Raw genomic sequence first — 13948 nt, forward strand, 5'->3', positions numbered from 1 at the left:
TGAGAGCAAAGCTCTTATTCTTACAGGATAAAATCTGCACTGGTTTATTCTACATCCATGCCCAGCAAAAGTTCAGCTTGAAAAGGAACGTGATGGAATTCCCTCCCCACAATATTCAACAGCAGGGGGGGAAACAGTTCTCACTTCCCAAGCAACTGGTGTTTGCAAGGTGGGGGCATCTAATAGCTTGTGATGTCAGCAGGTTCTTGCAAAACCCTACAGAAAGGACAGGTGTAGGATGTGCAGAAGGTCGAACTCTTCTTTGCAGATCCGAGCTCTTCTGTCAGAACCAGGAAGGTGAATTCTCCGAGTGTCAGCATAATTAGTTCCAATGCTAAAACTGAGAAAAGGGAGAACTTTCAATTCAGAGAATCTTTACGGTTGGAAAAGACCTCCAAGATTGTCCAACCATGAAGTCATGAGTCAGCTTTCAGTGACAGTGGCTTGCCTGGTGCTGAGCAGGATTGAAACTGTCCCGTTACCTCTCAAAAGCAGTGACAGGGGAAGGTTTTATCTCCTCATGATGTGGGAAGAGAGGCCCTTTACTGACAGGGGGCAGAGGCGCTGTGTTATGACGAGTATCTGTGACAAGTAGCCCTATCACTTTCCCACTCCTTTTCGTGATACCAAAAAGATGGATTACTGGAGGCAAAATGGGGAAGAGGGAAAGAGAAGCCTATTGCAGATGGGCTTCTACACCCGGGTTAAAAGGGCTCGAAGAACTCCCTGCTGAACCCTGCACTTGTGCTCCTCTGCAGTTCTGCCACGGGCAGGGCAGGGTGTGGACGGGTTCCCAAGAACATCCGTTATCTCCCGTTTCACTCCATGTGTGTTTTTCTTTCAGGCCCTTAGGCGGTGCCACCTGAAGCACAACATAGCCCTATGGCAGCTCCTCTCCACCCGCAAATCTGAGCAGCTTCTGTGCCTTAAAAGGGTAAGGTGCACTGGTAACCAGTGTCTGATCAGCTGTTTCTTCTCTAAATGAAGTTGCTCAAATGTGTATGGTTGGTTGTTTTTTGATTTTTTTTTTTTTTTTCCTCCCCTTCACTGCATTTTCAGGATCCTTTTGCAGACATCAGTACAGTCTACAAAGCTGAGCTCAGTCCAGACATTGCCAAGCTCCTCAACACCTTCCTTGTCCACTCGAGGCTGGAAACATTCCTGCAGGAACTCCATGAAATGATCATCCTGCAGCTGAGACGTGTCCAAGCTGTGGATGAATTCAAACCCACGTGGAGGTAAGTGTTACGCAGCCCAAACCAGCCCACAGTTGTTGTTACTGACTTAAGCTTCTCTGCCTCTGAAAATGCATGTGACGGCAGCAGTTCCCTTGGCAGACCGCTGCCCTGCCGCACGCGGAGCACAACCATCAACATGACGAACATGCAGCTGGTTCTAAGAGACACTGCCTGCTTCTGGCATGTGTGACTCTTCCTCATTTTACACAAGCTATTTTGGGAACGCTGCTAGAATACACCAGGAGCTGCTGTTCATGAATAGTGAAGATAAACACGAGCCCTTCTGCAGTCACCCAGATGAGCCCACTCAGCTTTCCACACGCACAGCTCGGCCCCAAGGGCTTGGTTCTGACCTGCAGCATCCCCTTTCTGGGTTCTTCAGCCTCTCTGTAAATCTGACGGCTGTTTAATGCTTCTCATTACAAAGACACATATTAAAGCTCTGTATACTGTTTACCACACAAAATACTCTGTGGCATCTGTGTTTGCTGTACACCGTCTATTAATACTACTTTTGCTCTTTGTTTTCCAGCCTGAAGGAATCGCTCATTCCTTACCTGGATGCAAAAGACTCTGAGCTAGCTACAGAGCTGCAAGAGCTGTTCCCAGATGAGATCCTCCTCTCTCACGCTACTGCTACCTGGAAAGCAGCCGCTCTCTTCAAAAGAGAGCACAGGGAGAGCTAGGAGCACCGGCACACCATCGCTGACACGCAGGGCGTTAGTGCCACGAACACGCGGCGTGGGGGAGATGCTGGAGCCTCGAGGCATTGGGTTTTGGGGCTTGTTCTTGGGCTTTGAGGGGTTTTTTTACTAACTTTAGTATTAAACTATGATGTAAATATGAGATGCTTTCATGCACCAGAAGGATGGTGGAGGAACAGAAGGCTGCACATACAAGCAGAGACTCTTAAAGGCATCATTAAAAAAAACCCAGAAAACAACCCCAAAGCCACCTGATAACGATGAAGGATTTTTTTTTTCTACAAAAAAAAAGCATCATTCCTTAGTGCTGGTAAAGGTGCTTTTTTTTTGTGGTTGTTGGGTTTTTTTGTCTTTTTTTTTTTTTGGTTGTTGTTTTTTCTGGGTTTTTTTTGTTTGTTTGTTTGTTTTTCCTGTCCCCATTTCTCTGGGCATTATTGTCCCTGCGCAGCCGAGCAGGCTCCTTCTCCCAGCTGTCCCTTCCCTGCTGCTCCCGTACCGCACAACCGGGACCAAGCTGGAAAACCGCCCACCCCCACCGGGGTGCGGCCTTAACCGCACGCTGCTGCCCTGTCCCGGGCCAGGCCCCTCTCCGGCCCCGGCAGCCCCTCCCCAACAAAGCGCCTTCTCGCTGCCGCGCCCGGAACGGCCGCTCTCCGCCCGCGTTCCCGGGGGGGGCGCGGTGCGGGGGTGACACGGGCTTCCGGCGCGGCGCCATGGCGGGGCGTTGCGCGGAGGCGCCGCCGGACGCCACGCTCCGCCGCTGGGAACGGTAACGGCGCGGCGCGCCCTGCGCATGCGCCGCGGTGGAGGGTGGGGCACCGTGGCCATGGCAACCGCGGGGCCGCTGTGGGTTCCGGGCGGGGTGGGCCCGGCGGGGATCCCCCCTTCTCCCCGCTCGGTACCGGGCTAGCCGCGGCGGCGCCCCCTTTTCCCTGCCTTGTCGCTACTGAGCCAGGCCCGGCGTCCGCGCCCGCCCCCGTGCGGACAGGCACAAAGGGAGGGCAGCTGCGCCCTTTTTGGAGAAAGCGGAGGGGTTCCCGCGCCCCCGCAAGTCACGGCGCCCTTCGAGAAGAGCCCCCCGCTGCCCTGCCCCCGCAGTGGGGGCCGCGGGCTCCCCCCGTGCCTGCTGGCCGTGGGGCGCTGCCCGGGAGGGAGCAGGGCCCGGAGCCGGGGGGGCAGGGGCACCCGTTTCACCGCGCCCTGTGGTGTTTCGCTAGCGAGCAGGCCCGGCTGAAAGCCAGCGTGGTTGAGGAGGACACCGAGGAGTGGCAGAAAGATTCGAGTTTTACGGGACTGGCGAGAGTGGGAGGCGTGGATTTATCGTACATCAAAGGAGATGACAGCAGCGCCTGCGCGTCGCTGGTTGTTCTCAGCTACCCCGCTCTGGAGGTAACGGCACGGGACGGCACAGGACGGTGCGCTCAGGGCCGTGCCCGGGGGGCACTGACGCGGGCGGTTTTACAGAAAGCTGACACGCAGGCCGTTACGTGCCACACCTCGGTGAGTTCTCACACGCACGTTCAACAACGCCTGCGCTCACGTGTCCTGCAAGAACAACAAACAAAGTGCTTGTCAAGGTTTAGACGCAGGTTTAGGTTTGGGAAGATGAGATGCGAACTGTTCCCAGTTGCGAGAAGATCGTAGGATTACTGGGAACTTAGGAGGCGTGGAGAGGTGGCTTTAGTGTGCGTTCGGGTTAGGTGGCAAATGAGAAAATGCCGTGCTGAGGCAGCCCGTGGTCAGGCACAGAAGATTTTTAGCTGGTGCACGTGTGTATTGGAAATAGTCAGTCTTGGCCGCTACCCAGAAGGAGACAGAAAGGACCATTGCTACTCAGCGCTGATCAAGAGAGGAAGCTACAGCATTTGTAGCTCTCAAACAGCAGAGGTCTTGTTTGGGAGTTCTTGCTGGGAATCAGCTAATGACATGGGATGTGACATAGAAAGGCATTTTCAAAACCGCCATGAATCCCACATCCCACACCCATTTTACTTGAATTAATAAACATTTTTGGTCTCTTTCCCAGCTTTTAAAATGATATAAAAATATCTTTAACTATAAAACCCGTAACAAACAGAGAAATAAAGTTTGATATTGACCGCTGGGATTTTTGTCAACTGAATTTCAAATCCTGCCTTGATTCTTGACTTGCCCTGCGCAATGGTTTTACTGTCCTGTTGTGCAGGGTTTCCTGTGGCCTGTCCCTGCGCAGGGACAGACACCCTTTGGTCGTGCGCTGATCCGGTGAACTCTGAGGCGCCCCGCTGTCTGTTTGAATAGCTGCCCTAATTTTGTTTCAAGGACTTCACTCTCCAGCTGGGTATGGTAGGTGACATCCAGCCCTCTTCTCTCAGCAGTCCATTGTCCACGTCCTCTCACTGAGTGACAGACTGACACAACTCAATGGCCTTGGCTTTGTGGAAGAGATCCAGAAGCAGAGTATTTTTAAAAAGTTGATATTAGGGGGCATAAAGCAGAGGAGATGCCTCTGAATCAGTCAAGAACTAACTGGCAAAGTCCTGGAGGTGATTGCGTCTGCACTGTCCCACTGCTGCCAGGTGCTGTACGAGGATTGCCGGATGGTGGCCGTGAGCACCCCGTACGTGGCGGGATTCTTAGCCTTCCGAGAGGTCCCTTTCCTGGTGGAAGCTCTTCAGAGACTTCAGCAGGAGGAGCCCAGGCTCAAACCCCAGGTGCGGCGTATTTCTTTGTCCTGAGTTGAGGCGTCATGAGGGCGCAGAGAGCTGCTGAAAAGCATTGCTCCCTTTCCTGAGAACGCACGGTCTGGCTGGCTTCCCCTGGTGGGGTGGAAAGTGCGGTGTCAAAGCTGTGTTGAAGCCGCTGTTCCCCTTTCCTTAGGGACCAGGGATGCTGAGCCAAAACAGCCAGGCCTCCCTTGGCAGGGGGAGTCCCACTCTGTGCAGCATCAGTGAAGAGCACGGCCAGCCACTGAGAGCTCCTGCTGCTGGGGCACCGACCCTTTAGTCAGGGGTAGACAGCACCTCAGGAGTACCCTGAAAGAGAGAAGTAAAAGGACTGAAACAGACTTCTTCCTCACAGGGCCAGCATCACTGTTTGCCTATTTTAGTGGCTCGCAGTGCACAGGAAATGCAAATGTCATTTTTGAATTTTTCAGGTTCTTCTTGTCGATGGGAATGGCCTGCTCCATCCCAGAGGTAGGACTTTACTGGAGAGCTCTGCTCTCCGGGGTGCCCCTGCTGCTGCTTGAGATTCCTGTTCTTTGGTGGCCTGCAGCTACAGGGACTTCTTGTTGGCAGGATTTGGTGTGGCCTGTCACCTCGGAGTCCTGACAGATCTACCGTGCATTGGAGTGGCCAAGAACCTCCTGCAGGTGGATGGCTTGGTCAGGGATGAGCTGCACAGAGAGCAGGTTAGGCTGGGCTGGGAACTTATTTCCTCTCTTTAATATCCCAGGAGAGCTGGGACAGCCGCATACGGGTACTTTCTAACCAACTGCCCTTGTGTCTGTTTATCCCTAGATTCGTTCCCTGCGGAGGGAAGGAGATGCGTTCCCTCTGACAGGCACCTCTGGGAAAGTCCTGGCCATGGTAAGCTGCGGGGAGCGTCCTGGTCGCCTGGCCAGCGAGTCTTCCAGCTTTGTGTAGCTGAGAGTGCTGGAGGATGTCTCTGTAGTGGGGCTGTCCCTGATACTAGTTCAGGGAGACGCGCAGGTGACCAGCAACACTGCTTTCCCCTTCCTGTGAGCTCAGACATCTGTGGAAGGAGTTGACAGTTCAGGTGCTGGATGTATTTATGTCCATGGCTATGGGGTCTGAGGTGCCACGCCGCAGCACCCCCGTTTGCGGAGGAGAGGTGCCAGTTCTGGCGCAGCTTACCAGCATGCGGTAGGAGATCATCTGACTCTGAAGAGCGCTGCGCAGGAAACAGGCAGATGTAAGAAACTTCCTGCGTCTGGTGTTATTTCAACATAGTCTGCATTAGCAAGTCTCACACTTCCCAGAGCAGTGTGAGGCGTTTGGGGAAGGGCCATGCATCCAAAAGGGCAAACAGTTCCTGGGAGGAGGTACTGGGAAGTAGAGGGCCAAGAAGCCCAGGAGTTACCCAATACAGCCACCATCCCACCTTCTGAAGGCAGCTGGCTGGCTTATAATTCATCTGCCACTCTGTATCTGTTAAAATAAGCCTTTTAAGTGGTTGGTCTTTCTTGTTTCTGAATGTGCAGGTCCTGCGTAGCTACAACAACAGCTGTAAGCCGCTTTACGTCTCTGTGGGTCACAGGGTTTGCCTGGAGACAGCCGTGCGCCTAGTCAAGTCCTGCTGCAGGTACCGGATCCCGGAGCCCATCCGGCAGGTACCAAAGCAGGGGAGCTGAGGGAGGGGAAGGCAGGCCTGGAGCAGGGAAGCAGGCACTGGAGGGAGCTGTGGATGCCAAGCCTGTGGCGATGTTTCAGAGCCTCAGCTTGCCATCCATCTGCAACTGGCAGTTTTGCAGCTGGCACCCTTCTTGCTGGCCTGCTCTCCCCAGCCCGCTGTGGTGGTGTTTACGTGGTGCTAACCGATCCTTCCTTCCTCCTCGCTTGTTCTTCTGACGCAGTGCCCGGAAGCACACACAGCCCTTTCTGCAGACCCAGCCTGACTGATTTCTTGGCTCCTTTCTGCAGGGAACTTCTGTTAATATACAGGAGCTGGAAATGCCGTTTTCCTGGGCGCTTTGAGCCTAGCACAGACCGCAGTGCTGCTCCTCTGGGCTTTTCCCTGCCACTGCAAGGAGCTGCAGGCTCTGGGCGGCAGCCAGCCGGTAGGTGACAGCACTGGATCACTGTCAGGAGCCGCAGCTGCCACCGAGGCTCAGCGTCAGACTAATTAAATCGCAGCAGGGCTTGAGGAAAGGATCTAGAGAAGCGTAAAGCCGCTGGGACTTCCAGCCTGACAAGTGCTTCCCTTCTCTCAGGGTCACCCTGCTGTTGGTGGCTCAGGCAGGCCAGACCCAGCGGTTGCCCCGGGAGCAGGGCCCGTTCAGATGTCCGTGTGCGTAGCGTAGCCCTGGAACACGCCGTTCGCATTGCTACACCGCCGCGCTCGTCAGGTGTCTGGCCACCTTTGCTCTGCAGCTCCTCGGAGCAGCACCGAGGTGATGCTGCTGAGGGCTGTTACACGGTCTCTGCACGCAGGAGCTTCTCTCTGGTACTGCAGCGTTTGCTGAAAACAGAGTATTATAGTTACAAACCAGGCAAAAATCTAACACCTTAGAGCAAAACAAACCTAGACGTGTCCATACCAGAGCTGGAGTTTCTGCTCTCATAAACCACTCCCTGCCAGACGGGAGTAGGCTGAGAGATCTTATGCAATCTCTTCCAGAAGGGACAGATGCCTCCGCAGAGCTCTGAGCTAGCTCTGCAGTTCGGCGTGTTCAGAGGAAAGGGGAAAAGCATTCCCTTCGGAAACAAAAAGGTGTCTTGGAGCTTTTCCTCACCCTAATTTCATTTCCAGCTATCCCCGGTATTTGTCTATATTCTGAGACTCTTCCAGTTCTCTAACCGCGACCTTTAAATAAAGTGATGGAATGAATTGTCACTTGCCTTACAGAGAGATTAAAAATCCAAAAGGGAGTGTGTTTGCTGTGGAGGTAGAGGGATGGCAGTCCCATTCCCTGGGACTTCTCCCTGTTGCAGTTCCTCTGGGTGGTAGCTCACAGATCTTGTCACAGGGCAGGGCTGGAGGCCTCAGCTCTTGAGCGCCTAAAGCTGGAGTCAGGAGGTGGAAGGCTGTGGGGAGTCCTGCCCTGGGTGACTTCCATGGCCTTTGTGCTATGGTGTGTCCCCAGGACAAGCTTGCAAACCTGATGGGTGATGTGCTTCTGGCTTTCCCAGTGTCATGGAAGAGTTCTGGATCGTTAGCTCTTCGTTTGTAAGTTCTGGTAGCCCTAGAAGTATATTGCTCTTAAGAGAGCTTCCCGAGGCTGTGTTTGTGGCTTGTAGGAAGGCATGCTGCAGCGCGTGTGGTGCTCTGCAACTGCCGTGGGAGCCTGAACCCTCTGCTTTCCTAGAGGCACGGCTGGCCAGCCTGTACGCGGTGTGTTGGGCTGCTTGGGCGTGCAGCCCTGTCTAGGCAGTGATCAGAGTCTGGTTTGCATTCAGCCCACGGGGTGGTCGTGCTGCCAGAGGAGCTGTGTCTGTGATGCAGGTGAGAGAAGTGATCTTTCAGAGAAAGCGGAGGGAAGTTCATTATCACCTACAATCAGTATTTACATCCCACTTAGTCCTCGTTCCACGTGTGAGCGCAAGGGCGATCTGGGAGAATTTTGCTTGCATGGGGGTGATCTCTCTGCCTAGCCAGCTTGTGAAATTTTGAGGTTCTTCTGCAGGTCATTTGGAGCTACCCAGGCAGGGATTGAGGTAGGCGGGAGCTGTCATCCCAGAATAATAAGCAAAGTATTTAAACTGAGTGGCACTGGAACAATACCAAGCCCTCCCGAGAGCCGCTGCCCTTGCCTGCTTTGGCAGAGGTCAGAACTCCTCTCCGGCGTTCGCCCACGCTCCAAGCCTGCTCAGACCCCGGATTCCCATGCGCAGCGGGGGAACAGAAGCTTTTTGCACTCTGCAGCTGACAGGGATTGCACTGGGACTGATTCTTCCACGCTGGCTGTTTCGGGTTCCTGGCTGGCTGCACACCAGCCTCCCGCTTACTCCCTGATCCTCTCAGCTCCAGCTGGCCCCTCGCCCGGCTGGTTCCTGCTGGCTCAGGCTGCGGCTGCTGGGACAGCCTGGGCTTGCTCCAGCCCACCGAGAAGGGCAGAAGCAGGCCTGCCTGGATTTCTGCAGTTCACTTCGTGTGAAATATTAAACACTTGCCCGTTGGAGAACTGAAAAATAAACCGTCAACCCTCTCCTCTGCGTGAAGAGCTCCTCCTGCCCAGCAGGGCAATCAGTAGCTAATGCCTTGAAACCCTGACTCCCTTCAGGTGTGCCCTCCACTGCAAGCTTGCTGTGTGCACAGGGATCACCACTGCCTCTCAGAAAATAGGCGAGGCAACAGTTCCAGACCCTAATGCCAGCACTAGGCCCCTCTGAAAATAGAAACACTCTGTGAGGATTATTACGGGACAGTTATCCATCTTATTGATTAGCCTCTGGTTAATACGCGGGGTTAAGCTGTCTCTCAGCACTGCGTTAGGAGTGAGGACTGGCCAGTACCTTGCCACCTAATCAAGCATTAGCTTATGTCATCAGCAGAATGTGGTAGGGGTTTTTCTTCCCTCGAAAAACAGTTTGTAGATCTGACTCTTGCTACCCTGGTCTCCCAGTAGGGACTCTGCTGAACAACCTCCTTCCCTTGTTATAAAATACATCACGTAATCTCTCATCCTGAAGAGTGATCAAAGTTATTTGTCAGTTCAGTTATGAAACTGTCCAATTATAGAGAGAAGGGGAAAAAAATCTCCCAAACAAACCACCCTTATGTAACTATTTTTCCTTCTCGAGCTTGCAGAATTGTTAAGCAGTTGTGGAGCCGCGTTTCCAGCAGTAAGCAGGCACAGCCTCCACCCGAGAGGTCTGACTGGGATGGAGGGGTGGCGGGGAGCTTCTTGAGGTACCGGAGAGACTCTTCAGAAGTGGAACAGCGATGAGAGTAGCAGATGCTTCAAGGACAGCCACTGGGGATGCGTTAACCCACTTTATTGGCATGATCATCATCTGCTGTGAAGCTTTTCCAGCTGGGAAGGTCACACACTGCTTTTTAAGTGGAGAGAGACACTCTGCCTTTGAGGTGGGGCTCAGCAGCTGTTCTAAAATGTCACAGCGAAGCAGTGTTTTTGAGAAAGGAAGCTTCTAAAACAGAAAAAAAAACTTTGAGGGAATGTAAAAATCAACTGCCAGTTCTCAAAGTCGCCCAGGAGCCCAAGATCTGCGTGCTTGTGATAGCACCTAAGAGTCTTCTGCACTGGGAAGCTGGACAGTAACACTTCTGGGGAACAAGAACATGCAGCAAATGTCCAGCAACGCTTTCTGTAGCTCTTGGGATTTCCGTTGGTGTTCTCCTTGCCCCAGTCTGCCGACGTGCTGTCCTGCATTGCTGACAAGACACAGCAGTCCAGTTCTGGTGAGCTCAGGAGGGCTCCTGTCACAGGAGAGACTGGCAGAAGAGGAAGGCAGGAACTGGATGCTTGCATGAGGATGGGTTTGATGAGATTTGGCTCCAAGCTCAATTGCAAACGAGGGGGGGGCAGTAAACCATTAATTTGGCAGAGTTTCAACATTAGTCCTTTTGATTTTGGTACTGGAAAGCAGAGCCCAGAGCGTGGATATGGCCCGGCGCTGTCTTCCGTGGCAGCTTTGTCTTTGGACTCATGAGGTGGAACAGTGTGGAAGGCGTGTCAGCCGCTTGCCTTGCAGCTGCAGCCAAGAAGCGATAGAACCAAGGATGTGTTTGTGTCTTGTCTCTGTTCGCTCTTAGTGGCGGTTTTTACCCGCTGTAGCTGCGTGATCACCGTCGCACAGCCAGCCCGTCAGGCACACGGGCAGGGTGAGCCAGGCTCTTGCCGAGGGAAAAGGATGTGCAGCAGACGCTGCTGCGTCGTACAGCTGCTGGACGGAGGAGGGAAAGGGATGGGAACAGGAGTGTGCAGTGCCAGCTTCTCTCTTCTCATCCCATGTCCTCTTGAGGACTTGCCTGCTGGATTGCCACATTGCCCAGCTCTTCACAGCCCTTTCCTTGTCTCAATCTGCAGCTTCCTACGGGGGGCAGAGTCCCATTTCTCAGAAAAGCTAATCCTCTGGGAACATCCCAGTGTCACAGCTGTAAAGACCATGGATGATCTGGAGTGCTGTGAGCCTGGAGGCTGCAGCCTGCTCCTGCTTCCAGTGCCAGTGGAGTCCCTCTTACCACAGTCCTGGGACGCAGCTCATGCTGCACGGACGATACCGGGAAGGCTATGGCAGAGTCCGTGGGGCACTTTGCTGCCCTGGAACAAGTCAGTACAAAGCTGCAGTGTTTCCTCGCCTTCCGAGGAGGGATCCGTGAGCTGCTGTCTCACGCTAAATGGCCTTGCAGTGCTGCAGAGATCTGCGTTCACATCCATATGGTTTTGGCACTCCCAGCAGCTTTCTGGGGCCAAGGGACGTACTGCTTTTGTACGTCAGTGGAGGCTGAAGGGATTTGATGGCTGTGAGCAACATGGGTGAAGAAAATCCCAAGAAATAGAAAAGTGGGCAGAGTCCTGGGCTGAAGGGGGGCCATTTGTTTTGGGCATCTTTGTGAGCATTTTGCTGATGTGCAGAACTCCTCAGCGCTGTGGAGAGCTGCATGCGGTCACGGCATGCAAGCCTTGTGTGGAGTGAGGGTGGTGGAGCAGCATCTGTTGGTTCAATGGGAGAGCTGGTTTGCTTTTTGGAATATCTCCTCTGGAAGGAAGGAAGGCTTACCCTGCCCTCCAGTTTCTAACAAGTCTTTCATCTCCTGTCACACAGTGACGAGCTGCTGCTGGGAAAGGCCTGTGAAGGAGCTTAGCTGCTCGTTACATTTTCCTGCATTGCATTTGAAGGTGCCTGCATGTGGAAGAAGTCATTTGGGTTGGTTCAGAGGACGGGAGCACTAGAGCACTCCCGGACTCCCAGGTCTGTGCTGGCTTTGCTGCCAGGGTTCGTCAAAGGGCGGTCGCAGTTCTGGTGCACAGGCAGGGCAAAACGGAAAAGCAGCCCATCACCTGAGCAGCTCCCTTTGCCAGTGAGCACCTCTCCTCACTAAGCCTCTGGAAGCCCTTGCTGGCCTGTCACATCCCTGGATGATGAGGAGGGCATCTTAGGAGCTGTTCAGCGTAGCCGGGAGGTGAGGGATTCCAGCTGGGTTAGTGCTTGCTGGGAGAATGCTCGGAGCACTGCAGCGTGAGCTGGAAGCCTGTGCTGGTTCGTCCTCTGGGTCCCATGGGGCCCTTGGTGGTGGCTGATTGCACTCAGCTGCAGCTGGGATTTGCTGAGGCCCAGTCTGGGTCTGGCTTTGGCTGTTCATCCTGCCGTGCTGGGGGTGGGTCGGGGCTGAGCAGACCCTAGGCACCGGCTGGCAGGAGCTGTCTGTGCCCGGTGTCTTGCCTGCGTACTCCTGTGAGAAGTAAAGGTTCAGCGAATGTCAGGTCTGCTGCTGACATGGACTGTGCTCCAGTAAGGCTGTTTGGTCCAGGAACCTCTGTTTCTTCATTGTAAGTCTTTGTTCTCCCAAGCAGCTTGCAGTGAGGCGCAGAAACCAAACCAGGAAAGAAGCACGCAGGTTCCTTTGCAACGCAGCCGTACAGGAGCTGGTTGTGATCTCCTGACCGCAGGGCACGCAGGGGCAGGCTGAGGTCACAAAGGGGAGACACCAAGCGGCTGGTCCATCCATTTTCACTCATTTTCCTCCTTAATTCCAGGCTGACATTAGATCGAGGGAGTATATTCGGAAGCAGCTGTGTTCACCGCTGGAGGTCGTCTCTTCTGGGATGGAGAGGTAGGTGTGTGGGCAGCCCAAGAGCTGCCTCTCCAAGGGGATCTGCTCATGTAATGATCTTCAGTAATGGCATTAAAGGGACAGGCGGGGTAACAAGGTGAGCTCGAGTGACATCAGGACATGTGCTGCCTCCATAAAGGGTGATTTCTGGTGGTTGTAGCCATGCTACTTCACACGTTTTTTCTGCGGAGCACTGTGTCCTAGGCTGGAGAAGGTCGTTGGGGATTTTGTCCGTTTCCGGTGTCTGCGATAAGCAGAGCGCTAACGCCTACAGGTGTGACATGAGGGTGAACAGAAATATCCCGCAGGGAGCTGGTTTCTGCCCCCAGAAAGCAAGGGGAGGGTCACACTCCCTCACTCTTACATAATGTAGGCCAGCGGCTGCTCTGTTACCGGTGTAAATCCGTAGTAAGTCCACAGAGGCACAGGAGTTCCTTGTGCGGTGGCCGCGCTGCCTCTCCAGCGTAGTTCACAAGAGTCTGTTGCTGGGTTCCCTCAGACCCACACCAGTTCCAGCCTGGACGGATACCAGCTAGCGATAGCCCTGCCTGAAGGGCTGCTCGGGGTGAATGAAGTGTGTCAGGACTCGAAGCCCACTCTGCCCTGAGGGTCCTGGTGGACCAGAAGGAGTGAAGTAGCGGTGGCAGCAGAGAAGAATGAATTACACCGAGTGAGGCAGCTCGTATGGATCCCTTAGGACACCTGCCTGGTGCAGCTGAGTGTGCTCTGCTCAGCTCCTCTTTGAGTCACGCAGCCAGAAGCAGTGAAGGGCCTTTCTCTGCTCTTGTGGCAGTTGCGCAGCGTGGCCAGGCCACACGAGTAGCCCTGTACAGTGCCAGGCTGTGTCCCCCGTTTGTGCTGGACCTTCATCTCTAATGCCTCTCACTCCTTCCTGCCACGGCGGATGCTAGAGCTTGCCCAAAGGCTGGCTGGTTTAGATGTCTGTGCGACAGAAGAACCAAACTCATTCCATTGGTGATCATACATCCCAAAACCTGTGTCGGAGCCCCTTATTTCCAAATGACGCAGTTATTTGATTTTCTTGGTTTCTACTTTTTTTAAGTCTGTGACTTTTCCTTGTTTTCCTTCCTAGTGGAAGAAAGGAGGCTGAACTGGATGACTAGACTGATGCCAGGAGAAGCTGCAGGGCTGCTCTTCACTGGATCCTCTCCTCCAGCGAGACTGTGGTGCTGTCGAAGTCAACAGCCGAGTGCCACCCCAGGGGAGAGCAGCGCCAGGCCGAGTCGGTCAGGACAGTGCCAGCCGCTGTGCGTGGTTCTGGTGGGCAGGCAGACCAGCTTCTTTTCGTGGATGCTGTTCAGAGCATATTTCTCAGGGTTAATTTTTAAGCATTGTAAAAATATTTGTGTAAGCAAGCTTGTAAGTTTGCAGCAACTTCCTTGAGTACTTGGGCAGTTGTGGGAGGTAATTTACAAAGAGATGCTGTGGCACCTAAGGTAGTTATAAACAAACTCCAGAGCTGGCCTTTGGCTCCCACCACCCCTCTGTGGTACAGAGACTTCCCTTGTCGTTTTTGGAACAGCTTCC

The 13948-nt window shown here is 53.9% G+C and overlaps 2 protein-coding genes across 2 annotated transcripts in view; both read left to right on the forward strand.

The window, feature by feature from the left end:
- The window catches only part of RNF213 (ring finger protein 213), a 49499-nt gene extending 47228 nt beyond the window's left edge, over positions 1-2271 (forward strand). The window contains exons 63-65 of the mRNA XM_086762670.1: positions 845-934; positions 1060-1238; positions 1771-2271. Coding sequence (XP_086618796.1) covers positions 845-934; positions 1060-1238; positions 1771-1924 — 423 coding nt within the window. The 3' untranslated portion in view covers positions 1925-2271. The remainder of the gene's footprint in view (positions 1-844; positions 935-1059; positions 1239-1770) is intronic.
- A 368-nt stretch (positions 2272-2639) lies between these two features.
- ENDOV (endonuclease V) lies at positions 2640-13657 on the forward strand. Its single transcript, XM_086762731.1, has 9 exons — positions 2640-2711; positions 3160-3331; positions 4501-4635; positions 5079-5118; positions 5221-5333; positions 5443-5511; positions 6147-6275; positions 12324-12400; positions 13494-13657. Exons 1-9 carry the CDS (start codon positions 2656-2658, stop codon positions 13522-13524), a joined length of 822 nt encoding a protein of 273 aa, XP_086618857.1. The 5' UTR covers positions 2640-2655; the 3' UTR covers positions 13525-13657.
- The last annotated feature ends 291 nt before the right edge of the window (positions 13658-13948 follow it).

The sequence above is a fragment of the Chlamydotis macqueenii genome, chromosome 18, assembly GCF_036417535.1.
Source record: "Chlamydotis macqueenii isolate bChlMac1 chromosome 18, bChlMac1.mat, whole genome shotgun sequence".
NCBI classification, from domain to species: Eukaryota; Metazoa; Chordata; class Aves; order Otidiformes; family Otididae; genus Chlamydotis; species Chlamydotis macqueenii.